Source organism: Panthera onca, chromosome D4 (genome assembly GCF_046562875.1).
Source record: "Panthera onca isolate mPanOnc1 chromosome D4, mPanOnc1 haplotype 2, whole genome shotgun sequence".
Classification (NCBI taxonomy): Eukaryota; Metazoa; Chordata; class Mammalia; order Carnivora; family Felidae; genus Panthera; species Panthera onca.
In genome coordinates, this window is record NC_138351.1 from 26,760,415 (window position 1) to 26,779,259 (window position 18,845).

Below are 18,845 nucleotides of genomic sequence, written 5' to 3' on the forward strand. Positions count from 1 at the left end.
TTTCCCTATTTTAATTATTTTGTAGATATGTCTGCATGTGAGGCATAGCTTCTTGGTCAGGCACCTTGCGTCTTCTTCAAGCCCCCACATCTGTCTCTTATCCCAGCTCTGAAATCCAGAATAACCACTCATTTCTACGGCTTGAAGTTCCCTTATCAGTCGGCGCCCTGACACGAAAGTTCCAGGTTCCATCTCAGGCCAGTAAGACTAAAACACGTTGCAATTCCAGGGTGAGGTCTAGAAGCACCCCACAGAGATAAAGCATTTCTCTGCCAGTGTGGTGACGTCAGTGTGGCACAAAAAAGGGACAGAAACCAATCAAATTAACCACGATTTACCAGCCCGTGGTAATTGCTCTCTTGCTTCCAAAACAAGTGAACGCCGAGTGGGTTTCCTTAAAGCAGCCCTCTCCTGGCACTGACATCTGTTTCATTGCACTGTTTTTCCTCTTGTCTGATTCTGTCTTCGGTCTCTGTCCCGTCCAGGTGATAGAATGCATCACTCAGGGCCGAGTCTTGCAGCGACCTAGAACATGCCCCCAGGAGGTGTATGAGTTGATGCTGGGGTGCTGGCAGCGAGAGCCCCACATGAGGAAGAACATCAAGGGCATCCACACCCTCCTTCAGAACTTGGCCAAGGCATCTCCGGTCTACCTGGATATTCTGGGCTAGGGCCCTTTCCCCCAGACCGATCCTTCCCAAAGCACCTCCTCAGATGGGCCGAGAGGATGAACGTCTTTTAACTGCCGCTGGATGCCATCAATCTGCTGTTCTGCACTCCGACAGTATTAACAACAAAGACACCGAGAGGCTTTCAGAGGGAAGCCATGTGCACTTCTCCATCCGCAGACACAGTATGGACTTCTTTTTGGCATTATCTCTTTCTCTCTTTCCATCTCCCTTGGTTTCTTCCCTAGTTTTTCTTTTCTTTTTTCCTTTTTCTTTTGTCTCTCCCTTTTTTGTTTTTTGGGGTTTTTTTTTTGTTGTTGTTGTTTTTTTTGTCTTCCTTGCTTTACAGTCCTTACTCTTTGTTTTGAATCAATCTGGCTTCTGCATTACTATTAACTCTGCATAGACAAAGGCCTTAACAAACCTAATTTGTTATATCAGCTGACACTCCAGTTTGCCCACCACAACTAACAATGCCTTGTTGTATTCCTGCCTTTGATGTGGATGAAAAAAAGGGAAAACAAATATTTGACTTAAACTTTGTCACTTCTGCTGTACAGACATCGAGAGTTTCTATGGATTCACTTCTATTTATTTATTATTATTACTGTTCTTATGGTTTTTGGATGGCTTAAGCCTGTGTATGAAACAGGAAAACTTGTGTTTAATCTGGGAAGCCTTTATCTATGGGAGATTAAAACCAGAGAGAAAGAAGATTTATTATAAACCACAGTATGGGAGGAACAAAGACAACCATTTGGATCAGCTGGCGTCAGTCCCTACTTAGGAAAAACCCAGCCACTGTTAGCTGGGAGGAATGTATTCGGCACCTTCCCCTGAGGAGCTTTCTGAGGAGTAAAAAGACTGTTGAACTCTGTGCCATGGACTATTCTTTTCCCATCACCGGAAACACTAGGGTGTAGTTGAGAGAAAAGATGGCTTCCATGGGACACAAGATGGCGCATCACACGCTCCGACAGTCTTGTCTTTGCAGGTCACAGTGATAGCACTGGTTTGTTTTTCCAAGTGTTGTCCACTGAACCTTTGTCAAGTTTAGCTGAAAATGGGTGCATTCTTGTCCAGAGATCATTTCAGGGTCAGGTGGGAAAGCCAAAGACTTGGAAAAGATAGGACAAGCTATAAGTTCGGAGGCATTATATTGAACTTTTCAGATAGCACTTCCTCCGACTCCTACCCTCCACCCCACCCGTCCTTTCAACTGTGCAAGCAAAATTGTGCATGGTCTTCGTCGATTAATACCTTGTGTGCAGAAACTACCGCTCCAGACGTCGTGCCCCTGATATGTAGAGCAGATCCATAAAAGGTATAACTTGTATACTTAGGGGAAGCTAATGGAGTTCATTAGCTAAGTATAAATGTCTCTGGGTTGTATGGTGGTGATGGGTTTTAACGAATACGGACCCCGAAGCCACGTCGAACCAACTGTGGGACTGTGGGAAGGGAACACTCAGTTCCTAAGGGAAAAGAAACCTCACCCTGGGGGCATCACATGCATTGATGTTCAGTGTGCACAGGCCAAGACCTTGCTCTGGGTTCTGGTTGGGAGAGTGGTTTCATTCCAAGAGTACTCCATTGTCAGTATGCTGTTTGGGTTTTGTTTTTTTTTTTTTTTTTTTTCATTCCATTAAAAGAAGTAAAAATTCAGGCACAGCATGCCATTGGGAAGCTGTGCCCAGACCGAGCTTCGGAGGTGTGCTTTTGGGTATAGTCATGGTGTTTGCAAAAAAAGGTTGTAAATTTAAATAGAAATTTACAGTTGTTTGGATGATCAGTTTTACCAAGGAAGAAAACTATTTCTGTTCCTCAAGAAAACCTGCTACCCTCTGTGAGGGGAATTTTTGCTAACTTGACATCTTTATAACACAAGCCAGATTGAAAGTGAGTGATTCTAATTCATCTTAGGACATTTTATTTCATATTTGTTTCTGAAGGTGCAATTGCTCTGTTTAGATTTTGCTTGCGCCTTTAAATCCTGGAGCACCTTGTTTTCCACGATAGGCTTCGAAAGCCAGTTTTCAAAAAATCAAAAGTGTCGATTAACAGAGAACAAAAAGAATTGCAGTAGCATCTCCGGTCAAGTGAAGGGGGTTGGACGAGATGAACCCTACAGTCCCTTCAAGTTCTGCGCTGGCCTATGAGACACGGGAGTTGAGTTGATTGTTCTCTTTGTCGGTGAAAAAAAAATACCCTCCAGAATACACATAATAATATAACGAAAGCCATATCTCCATGATATATACCTGCACGTATATATCCTATTAAGGACCCATGGTACTGTTAAAACACTGTGGCACTCTGGGAAGCAGTAAAGAAGGGGCAGATTTGTACAAAACCTCTCTAGATTCCATCAGTGATGACCTGAAAACCTGAACACGCTTGTTATTCTGCGTGACTGGCCAGCTGCGTGGGGCAGGGAGGGGCACGGGGTGGGGTGGGGGAGAAGCTGCAAGTTATTTGTTTTATTTTAACAGAGAGCAAAGGAGACAAATATGCTAAGGGGTCAAATTCAAGAAGGGCTGTGCAGTTTTAAAGCAAGGATTTGTTCAAGGCAAATGAGAAGATGGCAGCATTCTATTCCATTCCGAAGTTGTGTTTTCCTCCGAAAGTAAAAAGCAAAAAAAAAAAAAAAATTCTTACCTTCTGACAAGTCCCTCAAGGTCTTGAAATGAAAGGTTCTATGCAAGTGCAAAGTTTTATAGTTATTTATATTGCTGATCATTATTCTTATTTTTTTCTCTGTTGTCTCAAGAGTATGTACTGATTTCAGAGACATCTCTCATTGAAAGAATACCAGATCGAATGAACCACCGAATAGCTTAACTCATTCATCACCGTTCTTCCACCATCCCCTCTTCTCATGCTCTTTTAATTTTGAGAAAAGGAACATCCTCGTCCTGTGTAATGATCACAGAATATGGCCTGCTATCAAATTTGTGACAAATCCCAACAGTAGTAGGGGCAAACCTAATTCTCTAGCCCAAACTCAGTCCGACAATCGTTTCCATTTGCAAATTGTTCAATAGTTTTCCAGACACTTTTCACATCTGGTAGCCAATTATCCCCATTCTTTATGAGCGCGGGAATTGGGACTCGGAGAAGTTAAGTGGCGTACTAGAAACCTCCAGGTTAGCTTCTGGCACCACTGGGACGTAATCTGAGTGTTCTAACTCTGAAGTCCGTGGTTCTGTCCACTGGAGACTCCAGGATACAAACAATCCAAGAAAGCAAGTGCACCGATCAATTCGTGAAGCAGGACATGAAGTTGGAAAAGCAAAATGGAAAACGTGAGATGACAAGCAGCTGAAATATCGTGATATATAATCATGCTTATAGCTTCGGCTACATCCTCGTACACTGAACCAACATTGTAATCAGGCTTATTTAGAAAACACTTTGAACTATGCTAGAAAAGATTATATCAGAATTCATATTATACATATGCGTCCCCATCAGCGCTACCTGTGGTATTTTCATGTATTTATATGTGTGTTATAAATACTTGATTTATACATATACAAACACACATACATAGTGTGTTTGTGTGCTTATGTATAAATGTATAGGCACACAGTAATAGAGATAATTATGGGTAGGGTGCAGTATGAATAATTTGCTTAAAGTCTGCTAAATAACCAAAACTTTGTAATGTCCTATTGCGGTTAATGCTTCCATTCTCCATGTGGGTAGGACTCCATCGCACTTTTCAACTCTGCAGTACTGCATGGGTGGAAGACATATTTAAGCTAATGTGCTTCCCCAAACAACTGAATCAAAGCCATCCCACTACACTGAGTCCTTTCTCTGGCTCCTTGCAAAGGAAAACGCAGACTGAAATAGATCTCCTTATGTAAAGATCCGGGAAAGGAAACTGATTTTTTTTTTCATCCTTTTGTACATTTGTATAATGCTCACCTTGTCCCACTGTGACCCCTGTACACTCGTGTTCAGAGTACAAGCATTCCAAAAGAGAGCCGGAATGTTGGGAGCCCGGTGTCTCAAAGGCCAGTGGTGAGAAGTCTAAGACCCCGTAGCAAGACGAGTGACTCTTAGGAATTCCCATATCTGAGTGGGAATGGAAGCAACAACCTTATAAAATGCTGTCCTTTGCAAAGAGCCACGACAAAGGGATCCCCTGGTCAGGAACAGACTTTTCTTTTGAACCTTTCTTTTTTTGCAAATTACATCTTCTATAATGCCAATAGTATTAAATTGTATGTCTGATTAAATAAATGACTCCATACACACACACCCTCAATTCTCTTGTTCTTGTCCTCTCTCTCTCTCTCTCTCTTCTACTAGTTGAGGATTTTTATTTCCAATGTTGAGTTTGGTTTGACCCATTACAGAAAATCTCACGAGGGGAACGGTCCCTGACCCAACTCCTCAGATGGCTAAACGGAAGTTAAAGCACTTCCTTCACAGTGCATAATTGTGGAATGCAGAGACTCCGAGGTTGTGAAAGCAAATGGTATTCTAAAGAATTAAGGGGTGGGAGGGATTTGTAGTTAAATATAACAGCACACAAAAGGGTATTTTCTTGTTGTCAAGGCTGGAGTGAATCACTGCTGATCAAGTCAAAGGTTCTTGAATATCCTTAGTTTTGTATTGTCCTTCCTTTCCTTTTACCTTTATTTATTTATGTATTTATGTATGTATGTATGTATGTATGTATCTATTTATTTATATATTTTGACTCCATTCATCACAAACACAAAGCAAAGCAAAAAATTATATATATATATGTATATATGTATGTATATATATATATATATATGTATGTGTGTGTGCGTGTGTGTGTGTGTGTGTGTGTGTGTGTCGCAGGCAAAACACTGTGAACTTCACAACAGCAAACAAGCAACTCTTTTGCCATCTTAACATACGTCTCAGGAGACGAAATGGGAACACATGGGGATGTCATTTTTTTTAGTCTATGCATTCTAGGCCAGGTCTGTGTGTGTTTGTTTGCTTGTTTGTTTGTTTTCCTTTGGTCTGTGCATTCATGAAAATGATCCTGAGTGAAGGTTGGCTGAACGTTCAACATATGGAGCAAGCATAATAAAAGCTGCTAATAGCCACATGCGTGGACTGGAAAAAAATTGGAGAAAATGAAATGAAATGAAATGTATAAAGGCCTACCTCTTGCAGCTTGTATATCTTACTATTGCTTTAATAATGTATAAAACAACTGGAAATGTTTTAAATACAAGGTCTTTGAATTAAATGTGGATTTTAAATATGTAATCCCTTGACAAATGACCAAATTATGGTGAAATATTGCTCCCTGAATCCCTTGATCATTACCTATCACTTACAAATCTGCCTAGAGATGTGGACACTGTCTGCATTTGCTTCTGTACATGGGGAGATGTTTGTATATATCCAGGCCATATACACACACACATTTCAATATCTCTCTGAAGATATATTGCCCCTTAAATTGTGACCTGGTATTTGAAACTCTCTTTTTCTTTGCTTTATTTTCCTTTTAATGTGACGTCTCTGTGCTGACACTTACTGGTTCTTGTTTTGCAATCTGTTTTGAGGTCCGTTGCTTTAATAAGACCCACTGCATCTTGGCTGATTTCAAAGTGACACCAGAATATCAGTGTTTAAAAAACAAAAAAAAGTTTTGTTTGTAAATCATGTGACCAGCTTCTCTCAACCTGACACGGAAAGTCTCTTGTACTACAGTGTATTTAATAAAAATGATGTCTTACAATAAATAACATCCTCCAAAAGAGACACTAAAAGTTACATGATGATTACTTTAAAAATGTATAGAATTTTCACAAGGCACGTGTGCTCTTTTTTTCTGTCTGTCTGTCTTTTTTCTGTCTGTATTTTAGATGTGGTCACTGCAGATGCCTGCAGTATTCATTCATTGAAAGCAAGAAGAGTGTGTGGCCTTAGGAACAGGTTCCCTGGCTGACCCCTATATAACCTGACACTTTCACCTTCTGTCCTGGATAACTACAACATCACCGTCCACCAAAATTTTCCGCGATGACATAAATGTTCTATCTGCACTGTCTGATGTGCCTAATTGGCACTTCAAATGTGGCCAATGTGACTAAAGGACCGAACGTTAAATTTGACTTAGTTTCAATTAGTCCACACGTAAAGAGCCACATGTGGCTCGTGGCTACCATGTTATACAGCACGGAGTACGGAGATCGAATCACTGTGATTTCTAGCAGGTCAGACCTAAGCAACCTGCCAAGACACAAGTTGTGTGCCATGGCATCCCTGGGATGGGCCCTCTTTGAGAATCACAATGACCCAGGAGCAATAGCCAAAATGTCACACTCTCTTGCCTTCATGGTTAACCAGTAATTCCTAAATGGAAAAGGTGAAGGAGAACAATATAGGGGGTATTTGTCAGGGGTCTCGCAGCCTGTCTCTGCCTGGCCGGCAGGTAGCCTGCCTCCACTTCTACTGCTCAGTATTTTCCAGTGTCTGACCTCTTCCCCTCCATCTCCTCTGAGAAGAAAGGAGACATCTGGGTAACATTCCTAGTGGAGGCTTCAGAAACCCAAAGTTTGGCAGTGGATCGTCCCCAAATCCAACTCCTCGGGAACCTCATGAAAGCCCCTCTTACTGGTGCAGATAGTTTTCCTTGAGTGAAAAAAAAATATGACCAGCTTCATGCTCAGCAGAGACTTGGGGAATTCAAAGCTATGTAAGGAGGGAAACAGCTTGTCCAAAAATCCAAATAGGATCATGTGTCCCTGTGGGATAGAGAGTATATCCCACTCCAGGAAACTGAATTGAAGGAGGAAGGTTAAACTACAGGCACTTGGCCAGCCAGAAGCCAATTTGGACTATTAACGATCCACACTTCTACCAGAACATATTCTGATAGTCCTACTGTTGAGACCATTACAATGGTATCAGTTTAAATTCCAAACCCAAGGTCAAGGCTTCCAGTGCCCTTGTCTGCTGCTTCTTCAAACACAATCCTGCAGTTCACCCTTAAAGATGCATTTAAGGCCCACCTGCATAATCAGGATAAGTTCCTTCTCTCAAGAGCCTTACATCTTCTCCTTTACAAGGTCATGGCCAAGATTCCGGGGATTACACAGTGGGCATATGTTTTTGGATACCACCATTCAACTACAGTGTTTTATCCAACACTTAAATCAACCCTGGGAGGCAGGTACTGTTATTATCCCCAGTTTACAGATGAGAAACTGAGGCACTAAAAATTAAGCAACTTGCCAAGAAGTTTGACCAAAATAAATTGATCGGTAAATATAATGCTATTTGCCATGGAGATAGTCATTTCATGCTCAGGGACTCCTGCTGCAGGCAACTGTCAGAAATGCAGGCACCTGGAGGCATGGGGAAGCCCTACAGGTGGGACTTGGGCTGGCCACTTGACTTGGTGTTTAGGGTCTAATAGAAAGCAACTCAGCATTTCCTTCTGACGCCAAGAAGGCGGCCTTGCAGGAATGAGGTTATCAGTGGGAGCTAATGCCAAGATTCAAGGTTCAAGGAGACTAGAGAGTTTCTAAGAAGTTAAACCTGGAGGGTGAAGTCTTTGGTCACTAGGCACAAGGTGAGCATTTTGTCACTAAGCCAAAGCCCAGAGTCAAGTGAGAACCCCCAGCAAGGTCTCTGGAGTGCTTTCCTAGTGATCCTAATCCTCACTCTCAACCACTCATCAGTCTGGAGAAGGGTGAGCCTGCAGGTGGAGGGAGCCACCACACAATGGGGTTCTGAGGCTTGGGGTGATGTTAGAACCTCTTTGGCAATTAGTTCCCTGCATATTTAGCCACTTCCCTAACATCAGGTTCTGTGGTAGTCTCCCACGATGAGGGCTGTATAAGAGCTAATGACCCTACCCACCCTGCCATCAACAGGTGGTGTTTTACAATGAATGTAGGGTTCAAACCCAACTCATCTAAACAAGCAATGATATATTATCAAGACTACAAGCCTGCTATGTAGGCCAGGAAACTTACCCTCCCTGTCCTTGCATGGAAATCATACTCAAAGGCAGATGCAATGATATACTAATGCCAGGACCAGCCTGGCCCATGTCTAGATCAGGTGACAGGGAAGGACAACACAAGACCCAGGGAACTCTGGTCACTGTAAGTTGCCTTCCTGGCACAAGAAAGCTGGCCTTGTCAGATTCTTTTGCCTCTTTCATGCAGGAAGGATGGCACTTGTACAATGCCTGTAATAAATTCTCAATCTTCAGAACCAGTCATTTCCTATATATACAAAACCCTCTAATGTCCCGTGTGTCAATTAACAAACCCTCTTGCTTATATAACAATATTTTAAATCCCAATTAACTACTCAAGTCATTTCTCACATAGGCACTGCATCCATATGTCATCCATAGGATATCTATATGTCGTATACTAGATAGACATATTAGATATGTCACAATATCTAATCACTTCTATTATAGAGGCTGGACTTAACCTGTACACACACATGATATCTATACACAGACTTTAAAGTTAATTGCCACACAGACAGTGTAAACACATCCTTATGAAGAATCACAACCTTTTATCTTATGGTAGATACGGGGATCTGTAGATTCCAACCAAAGTGTAGGAAATGCTACTTTCATCTTTTCCTTTAAATCAAGTTATATTTGACTCAAGTTCACATCCCACAAAGGAAAAATCAATCTCAACAATTACTCAACAAAGAAGGGTATGCCGCCTTTCCTAGGGTAACCCAGGGATCTCAAGACTCATTGATATCCAGGAAATATCCAAATTTACTGCTTGTTACAACCCAGTGGTGTTGGTGCCAGAGCAGAGGGCTCTGCATCTAGGACAGATGCATCAGACACACCAGAGCCATCCCCCAATGCTTCCTTGATGCCCTATCCACCAGGTACTGTGACCACTTACTCTCAAGATGGATCAGAAGGCTTTACCTCCAAGACTTGAGTTTTCAGTGTATTTTGACTTGGGTGATTTTTTTTCTTTTTTTCCCATGCTGTTATAGTTTATCAAGCATATGCGCATGTGCAGAACAAGATGGGAGGCTTTGTGCACCTGTTCCATCTTCCATCTTCCTTGGAAATCTCAAAGTTTTCTTTCTTAATTTGAGATGAGAGTTCTCCTCACATAGTCTTATTGTTCTGGCAAGATGAATATTAGAACACTCAGCTTTTGTTGTGGGCCAGAATCACTTGGATAACTTTGAAAAATGTAGAAACCAAAGCCTCAACCTGAAAAAATTAGTTTCTATTAGTCCGATTTGGGGTCAAGAAGTAGGCATTTTCCCCCAAATTCTCTAGATGCTTCTAATGTGCAGCTGGGTTGAGAAATATTGTAGGGGATGACAATGTTCAGCCCCCAAATTTTAACCATCCAAACAAAAAACACCTGGTGACAGACCTAGGCTTTAACTCAGCAGAGAATGGGCCAGACAGAGAAGTGTCTAGAACTTGAGTTCAAGGATGCTGGATGGAGCACTAGATAGATTTGAAGCAGATCATCAGTATCCAAGAAGTTGAATAGTGAGTTATATGTTCTTTCAGAAAACAAGTTTCCTGCAAAGCTCCATGGAAACAAATTATGGCCCAGTGCTTAAGGCGATCAATCAACCAGTCCTGATAAGCAAAAAGACTGGGACTCCAGCTCCCCATTATGCCAGAAGAACAGCTGATGGCTCTCCAACCATAGATTCTGATGAGGATCATCCTACTACCAGCTTGCTATAATATGCAGAGCAACCACAAGACTTGGACCCAGCCGGTGACCAAGAGAGCTGAGCTGGCAGGGTACGATGGAGCTGAAGTTTTGCCATATTGGTATCATACACTGGCCCCAGATCACTGCAGGGGAGGGACCAACACTTCCTTAATCATACAGCTTAAAGCTTTCACAACCCCAAGGTCAAGATCACCTTCAAGAGTCTAAATTCAGTCCTACCAGATTGCTGTGTTCAATCCCAGAGAATAATGGGCAACTGAATTGGGAACACACATATTAGCTACTGATTTTGTCTCCATGATTCCTCTCCCAAATCATAATATTCTAATAGTTCTACTATATGCACTATCTAGCCATTTATGAAAATATTGTAATTTCTATTTATCTTTGTTGTTGTTGTTGTTGGCCATTTCCTACAACTAGAATGAACTAGAATAATTCTGTGGCAGCTTTAGGATGATGAGCATTTTTGTTCGATTCAGCCTGACCACAGGACTTTTCTATAGTAGACTTTCAAAAAGCATTTGCAAAGTTATGTAATACTTTTTTTAGTTTGGAGAGAGAACTTTTTGGAGACAAATCATGGCCTTTCCGGCTTTAGGACAGAGGGATAAATATGGATCAGAATGGTTGTCCCAGATCTCTTATAGCATCATGGATTCAAAGGGTTGGAGGGGTTGCAGAGGGCAATCCTTTGGACATCTTTGCCAGGGGGTCCAGCCCTAGTGAGAGGGAATTTATTTGAACATATCCTCCTGCCCCCCCTTTGCCAATCCCCCCACCAAAGTCCATTTGCATTTTACAAAGCTTCCTTAGCAAGCACTTCCTGGTGCTGAACCAACATCTGCCTCCCATGGGCTCAGATCTCCTGGGAGTGCACAGAATAACTCTTATTCATTATTACTTGGCATCCCTTTATGACTCCCTTGTGCTCTTCCTCCCACATCCATCCCCCTACAGAAAACTCTAGAATGCTTGCCAAATACCCAGGAGAAAGGGCAACGAACCCAGCTCTGCCTGGTAAGACTTATGCCCAGTCCACAATTCCCTGGTTACTCTTTCTTTGTATCAGCTCACTTTCGCCTACCTGTTCTTCAGGCTTCAACTCTTCTTGACACAAGCAGAAAGTAACTTTTTAAGGGATCAGAGAGATTAAAAGTGAGATGTGTCTCTTCTTCTCCTCTGATAAAATAATTTATCATTGGTGTCAAGACAACTCATAGAGATCCACAGCCCTTATATCCGAGGGCCATCTGAAATTTCCCTGGATGCTGTTAAGAACAAGGAGAGTGAGGGGCGCCTGGGTGGCTCAGTCAGTTGAGCATCCAGCTCTTGATTTCAGCTCAGGTCATGATCTCACAGTCGTGGAATCTAGCCCTGTGTCAGGCTCTGCGCTGAGCATGGAGGCTGCTGAAGATTCTCTCTGTCTCCCGCCTTCTGCCCCTCTCCCCTGCTCGTGCTGTCTCTCTTAAAAAAAAAAAAAAAAAAAAGAACAAGGAGAGTAAGGGATTCTGGATATTCCACGGGACAGTGAGATTCGCCATCTCTAATGAGAGAGAAAAAAGGGTGAAAGGCATTGCTTATTTGCCTGCTCAGCCAAGGGTGGGGGTGTTTGCTAACCTAAAGATAGCCTTAATTTTATTTGTTTTTCCTAAGGAACATCTGCTTGCACAATGATTAGACACTGGCATTCATTAACACAGGAAGTGAAGTGTCTGAGGTTTGTGTCACTGGGAGTGTTCGAGAACAAAATAAGACAGACACTCGTGGGAGTGATTTGAGAGCATTTTTCACACTGCGCAAAGGTTCAGCCTAAGAGAATGTCTAGTATTCGGGGGGCACGGGCTGTTGAGAATTCAGTTATCTGTAGTAATTGGGAGTCACTCTCCCTGGAACTGTGGGACAGGGTGGACGATGGATGACTTTGACCATGTGTACGTGCCATGTGAATGAATACCTAACGAGGGCCTGGTGACAGCAGCATCTCAGAAAATGCTTGCTGAATAAATGAATACATTTCTTAGGCACGCAGTGAAAAGAATGCAGAACATTCTGTACACTCTTTCTACATTCCAAAGTACATTTACATATATTATGGCATTTTGCTTCCTAACATTCCTGTGAGGCTGGAGCACAGGCTTTCCCTCCCCGGCCCCCCGTTTTGCAGATAAGGGTCTGGTCATGGTCTCGAGAGTTGGGACAGAGTCAGAACTAGAGGGCGAGTTTCTTAATTCTTCATAGGATCTTAGAACACCCAGTCATCTGGGCAGTGACTTTAAGGAAGGTTTCCCAGAGTCTTAGATCAGGATATGGCAACAGAATATCCTAAACCCCCTGGCTTCCTTCTACCCTCCTCCCTTGGTTCAAAAAATAAAAAGTGATGCCAGTAAAAATTCAATTGTTGAACATGCAAAGTATTATATGAAAGCATAACCCAAAGGAAAAATAATAAATTTAAAAGTCAGCTACTTCACCTATATATCTACCATTCAAGACTTCCAGCAATAGGCGGTTGAACAGACATTTGAAAAAATGCAAAATGCGTCAGATTTTCCCCATTCATTAGAGGGGAGAATTGAAGACCCTCACAGAGAAATGATAGGACATCATCCCGTGGCTATGGGGAGAAGGGGACACGAGATGTCAACTCAGTAAAGTTGGAGATTTGGAGCATATTTTGGGGATATACCAGCTTATCTCTGTCAGGTTACAGATGAGGACACTAAGGCACAGAAGGGTCACGAAGAGTCACGTAGCCATTAGAGGCAGTGCTGAGTCTCATCCTCAGGTTTCCTAACTTCCGAACACCCTACAGCTATGGGCCTTAATATCCTATTTCTTTGGCTGCAGCTGAAGCATTTGCATCATCATCTTCATCACTGCGACCTGTGTGCATGGGTGCATGTGTGCATGGGTGTGTGTCCACAGCAGGACTCTTTCTTTCTTCACTCCCTTCCCCCCAAAACAGGGTTCGACACCTATGGTTGCACAATAAAGGGTCTGTATTTACAGTTTAAGTATCTACAAAATAAATTTAAAATATTTCCTCCAGTCTTACTAAATCTCAATAAAAAGAACAAAAAGCAAACAACACTACTCCCTAAATTTTAGTTGTCCCCATCAATGTCCAGATTCCACCCAGGAGATCAGTCCCAAATAAAATGGCTGAGGATGAGAAGAATCCGGGAAAGCTGTAAACAGCTCCCCATTTCTATCCCCCATGGGGGGCTTCCTCTCCCCACCAGTTTCAGCCTTAGCTCCTGGAACCCACTGCCCTCTTGGGACAGAGTCCGCCCTACATCATCCTACCTACTGGCTGTTCATCCCTCTCACATCTTTTTAAAGAGATATTTTGGGAAGCAGCACACGCACATCCAGAGACCAATTACTCAATCTCCCAGCAAGTATGGAGATGATGGAAGTATAGCCCTTCCGTCTCCTAGCAACGGCGTGGGGGAGGGGGGAGGCTGGAAAGTGAGCTGGTTGCCCAGCACCACCCTGCGTAGAAGGCATTTGCGCATTTCGCTTTTGTTGTCTTTGATGGCCATTTCTAAAACGGGCTCTGTATTCTTGGGGGGATTTTAGGCACTTAAGTTATTCTTTTAAAAGATCTCTGCTGACATCCTCAGGTCCTATAATTAACATCTCAAGCCTTCGCAGGCCGGAAGTGTTCCGTCACCCCTAAAAATACAGAGCCCCACCTTGGTCTTCCTCCTGTGGCTTAGTAGGATTTTGGCCAGTCTCCTACTTCCTCACGCTATCGCTCGCCTTTACACATATTCGCCCCAGATGTGGACATTCAAGCACTCCGTTCTTTTTTTTTTCTTTCTTTGTCTTTTTTTTTTTTTTCTTTCTGAATTGTGAACTCTGCCCTCTAGAAAAATCAAGATTACAGTCACTGGACATCTTAGTTTGCTTTTTCACCTAAAACGACAAACCAAAGCAGATTTCCCCATCTGTTGTCCCAGTGCCTCCATGATCTCCAGGTCTTCTCCACCCTCCCCTACCACAAATGTGTCCTTGACAAGGTAAATATTTGACAAACTGGAGTAAGAATTGATTAAATGAGGGAGGAAAGCATGAGCTAGCATGATAGCTGACTCCCCTGACTGGAAATACTCAGGATCCCAAGAGAGAAGGCTGTTGAGTGGAAAGGCAATTGTTTCTGTTGTTTACGGGAGAGGGATATCTGGGGAAAGAGACATAGAGGTAGGATCAGAGAGAGAAGAGAGATTTCCATTATCAATCAAAGAAAACTGAAAGGGTGAGAGAGTTGAGGAAAGCTGGGTCTGCTCTAAATTCAGACCCTGCATCTGTTATTTCTGACCCAGGGGCCCCTCAACTTTGCAAACCTCAGAAAAGGTCAAGCCTTCTGGCTAAGGCTTGGGGATAAGTGAGGGCCAATGGGAACGCCAAGGATTGGAATGCTTTTGGGGGCCAGGAGGGGGGGTGGGCACCAAGGATCAGGAGGTGAGACACAGAGTGCTTTGTTGCAGGAGCATTGATTGAAAGAACAGGAGGTGGCACTAAAGCCTGCCCTTCCATGCTAAGTTTGCAATGACCTCTCAGATATTGGCTGAGGAAATGATGGATAAGATGAGAAGCTGTGGTTTCTAGATAATCTTACAAATTTTATTTCAGCCAAGCAAGAGGTTGTTTCTCTAATAAATAGGGAAATGCCTTCCCTTCTCTGCCTGCCTGTGCCCCAGTTTGTTCCTCCTGGAGTCAGGAAATTTGCACAGATGATACCATTTCCATCGGCCTCCCCTCTGGGGCCCATGGCTTACCATAGAGAGCCTTGTCAGGCTGTCCATTTTTAGTCCTTCTAAACCAACTCCTGAGAGATTGCAACTATCTTGCTTCTAGATGGAATTCAAACCTGAACAATTTGGCTCATGGAACCATGAGCAATGGCTAAAATTTTAGTAGAAAAGGAAATCTCACACTGGCTCTGAATCCTGAGACAAGTCCCATGGAGGGGTCCGCAGCTACTCATGGGCACATGAGATCCTTTCCACTCTTGGGCCCTGCCTAGGTGCTAAACCAAGACTGGGCAGATAGGCCAAGAGATTCTGAGAAGGTGGTGGAGGGTTCAGGGAGAGATGAAGAAGGCAGAGTAGACCTGGTCACTGTTTGGGTTTATCAGTTATTCCCTAGATGTGAGAAATGGGGTACACATGATGAGACTTTTGTGTCTAAGTGAAATCCGAAGGAAAATCTTTCATGGAGAGGAATTTTGTTCTAGTGGCTTCCTTCTGGTGTCCTCTGGTGTAGAGCTGGACTATAAAAAGTGAGCGTAGTTTAGGCGCCCACTACCTACAGGAACATTGCAATCTGCTATGTCTACAGAGAAGGGTGAATCGATCAGGACTCTTCCCTGTCTCCCCTTCACATCAGCGTCAAGAGGAACATGAGGGTGGAACTCTCGGGCCTTCAAGAGCATCCAAGTGCATAGGTGGGAAACAGAATTCCAGTATGGGGAAGCCCCTCAACTAGTTAGTGCATCTCAGACCTGTAGACTCAAGGCCAATCCTCTAAAACCACCCTGACTCTCTGAAGGCTCGACACCAGCTGGTACTTTCCTAACACTGGGGGCTCGACCCAGAGGTCAAAACAGATACGGACAGGGAAGCTAAGAGACTGTGAAAATAGACTTTCTTCCACCGTTTTGCTCAGGACCAGTTCACTGTCCAGTAAATCTGGGCTGTCTTTCAGGACTTCCCAACTTTATGGACAAATATAGCCAGGAGCAAAGCACAATCCTCCAAATTGTTAGTTCTGAGCCTGCTGAGGTTATTTCATCACTTATGTGAAGTTCTGCATGTTCAAGTTCTGTTCTGACACAGGCCTTTGTCAGGAGCCCAGTTACCATGGCAGTGCCTCCAAAATAGAACAAGTCCAACACATATCAATAGACGGTACAATAAATAGAATAAGTACTCCTTACAATACATTATTCGTTTCTAAGGGTAGTAATTACAGAGAGTTGAAAATAACTACACCTCCCCCTTCATTTAATTAAAGGAAAACAATTCCACAAATCGGAAATGCACAGTGTTTATATCAGAACGGAACTGAGTGGCCGTGTGATTAAGAGGCCAGGATAACAGTTGAATTTGCTAGGGAAAACTTAATGCATTAAAGCTAGAGCCTTTCAGAGAATCATTCTGAAGCACTCTGTCTCACACTGAACCTATAATGTGGTTGGTTGGAGGCACCAGCTAAGTATGAACTAAGAGCATCACCTAAGAAAGCATCATATGCTTTTTCAGTGGTGGGGTGAGCATTCCTCTCTGTTTTCCCATGGCTACCCTGGTTTGTTGCTAATGTCCCATGACTCTCTCAAGTGTCGTGCTTCAGATGGAAACTTATAAAAGCACCCTTATTATAGGTAACCACAGGGTTTAGGAGGCTGGGGACAGACCCTTTGAAAAAATTTCTAAGACTGTGAGAAAAAAGATACCCATCTTTATGGTAGATATTTCAATGAATATTGCATCATTTGAGCTGTTTGTAGGTAAATGCATGTCTGAAGGGCTCCAATATCTTGTGCTTTCCATGGATGACTCCCCATCTTAGAATAAGCAACCTGACAGAGAAGAAAAATGCACTGCCTTTGGAACCAGACAGGCCTGAGTTCCAGAACCAATGTTGTTTCTTACCTTGAGAAAGTCTTAGCCTCACTTTTACAGATGTGTAAAAGTGGGGCTAACACTCTGTGCTTTATGTGGGTTGCTGTGAAAATTGAATGATGCGTAGGTACAAGTTCCCAGCACAATGTCTGGTCTATGGTAGGAAATGATTCTTAGCGTCTTGTTCAGTCACTACAGTCACTACAGTGGCTGTAGCTAGCACAGTAGACTTTCTAGACACAGCCTTTGGAGCCGGTTGGACCTAAAAGTGACAGAATCCTGGGAAAGTTAATGAACCTCTGGGGCTCCCCGCCCTGACTCTTAAAGGTAGCCACCACTGAGAACATGTCAGTGTGTTGAGAAGAATAACAGAGGTGACAAACGTTAAGTCACCTGGCACAGATCCTGACACTAAACAGACATTGTCCCAGGTTGTGTTCCCTGGGAAGCAAACACTGGGATGGAGGTCAGCATGTAAGGAGCGCCACTGGGGTGAGCAGTTGTGGAAAAGACGGAAAGGAAGCAGGACTGGGAACATGAAAAAGCTCTGATGTAGTCCATTTGACAACTTGACAGCAAATGACCACTTGGCCTCCTTGAGACGTGGTGCCATGTCAAGGACTCATTGACCCCCGTAATGGGCAGATTAGACATTTAGCAGGGGTGATAGCTGAATCAGCTTTGGTGAATTCAAGTACATGCTGATGGCCCGTGCATAACCTTTGTCCTTAGCACCATGACCCTCACTCATGTGCCCTTTGTGCCTTTACTGGAAGGGCTGATCATTTACAGAGCCTTTACAGAGGCTGAGGTGAGTGGACCCAAGCATTTTGTCTATTTGGTTTGTGCCTCTTTCAGGGGTGAATACTCTGAGGGACATTAAAATGTTGTGCCCCTTACTTACTTTCAGCCTCTCTGCTTGAAATCCATTCTTTTTTAAAATCGCTGATTTTTAGAGCAGTTTCAGATTTACAGAAAGACTGTGAAGATGCCCAATTTCCCCTATTATTAACATTCTATGTTTGTAGAGTACATTTGTCACAATTAATGAACAAATGTTGATTGATCACGAACATCAGATTGTCTCCGTTTTCTCTGAGTGCCCTCGTCTATCCCAGGATCCCATCCAAGACCCCGCATTCTATTTAATAGTCCTGTCTCCTTGGGCTCCTCTTGGCTGTGACAATTTCTTAGACTTCCCTGGTTTTTCTGATTTTTGACAGTTTTGAGGTCATTCATTATATAGAATATTCCCCAGCTGGGACTTGTCTTGAGGTTTTTATTGTGTAGGAACGTGCTTTTGGAAGGAAGACCCCAGAGCCATGGACCATCCATATCACACCATTTAAAGAGTGCGTGCTATCAGCGTGACATCACTGATGTCACTGGTTGTTGCTAACCCTGATCACCTGGCTTGAGATGATGTTACCCTTTTCTTCCCCTTCATTTCCTATGTTCTATCATCGTGGGGGTGGAAGAACAGCTACATAAATCATTACAGTTCTTTGGTGTGGGGGATTTGTCTATTCTACCCCACTTACTCATTTGTTCAATCGTTTATCTATCTCAGTACGGACTCATAGGTATTCAATAACAATCCAAAACTACCTTATTTATTTTGTGGCTGATATCATTCCAGCTCTGGCCATTTGGGAGTCTTTTAGTTGCCATCTGCCTTCCGTTGACATAACCCCATTACTGTGGTATGTTTTTGTTTTTGAGCACTTTCTCTCTTTCAGGCACTATAGATACACCGACCTCATCTCATATATTTTCTGCCACAGTCTTGGAATTAGCCACCTCTCCAAGGGACCCTCATTCCTTTTATTAGTGAA

The 18,845-nt window shown here is 43.1% G+C and overlaps 1 protein-coding gene across 2 annotated transcripts in view; it reads left to right on the top strand.

The window, feature by feature from the left end:
* Positions 1 to 3,319, top strand: part of NTRK2 (neurotrophic receptor tyrosine kinase 2) — a 335,421-nt gene extending 332,102 nt beyond the window's left edge. For both annotated transcript variants that reach the window (XM_060609946.3, XM_060609944.3), the window contains exon 18: positions 486 to 3,319. In XM_060609946.3, coding sequence (XP_060465929.1) covers positions 486 to 671 — 186 coding nt within the window. In that variant the 3' untranslated portion in view covers positions 672 to 3,319. The remainder of the gene's footprint in view (positions 1 to 485) is intronic.
* The last annotated feature ends 15,526 nt before the right edge of the window (positions 3,320 to 18,845 follow it).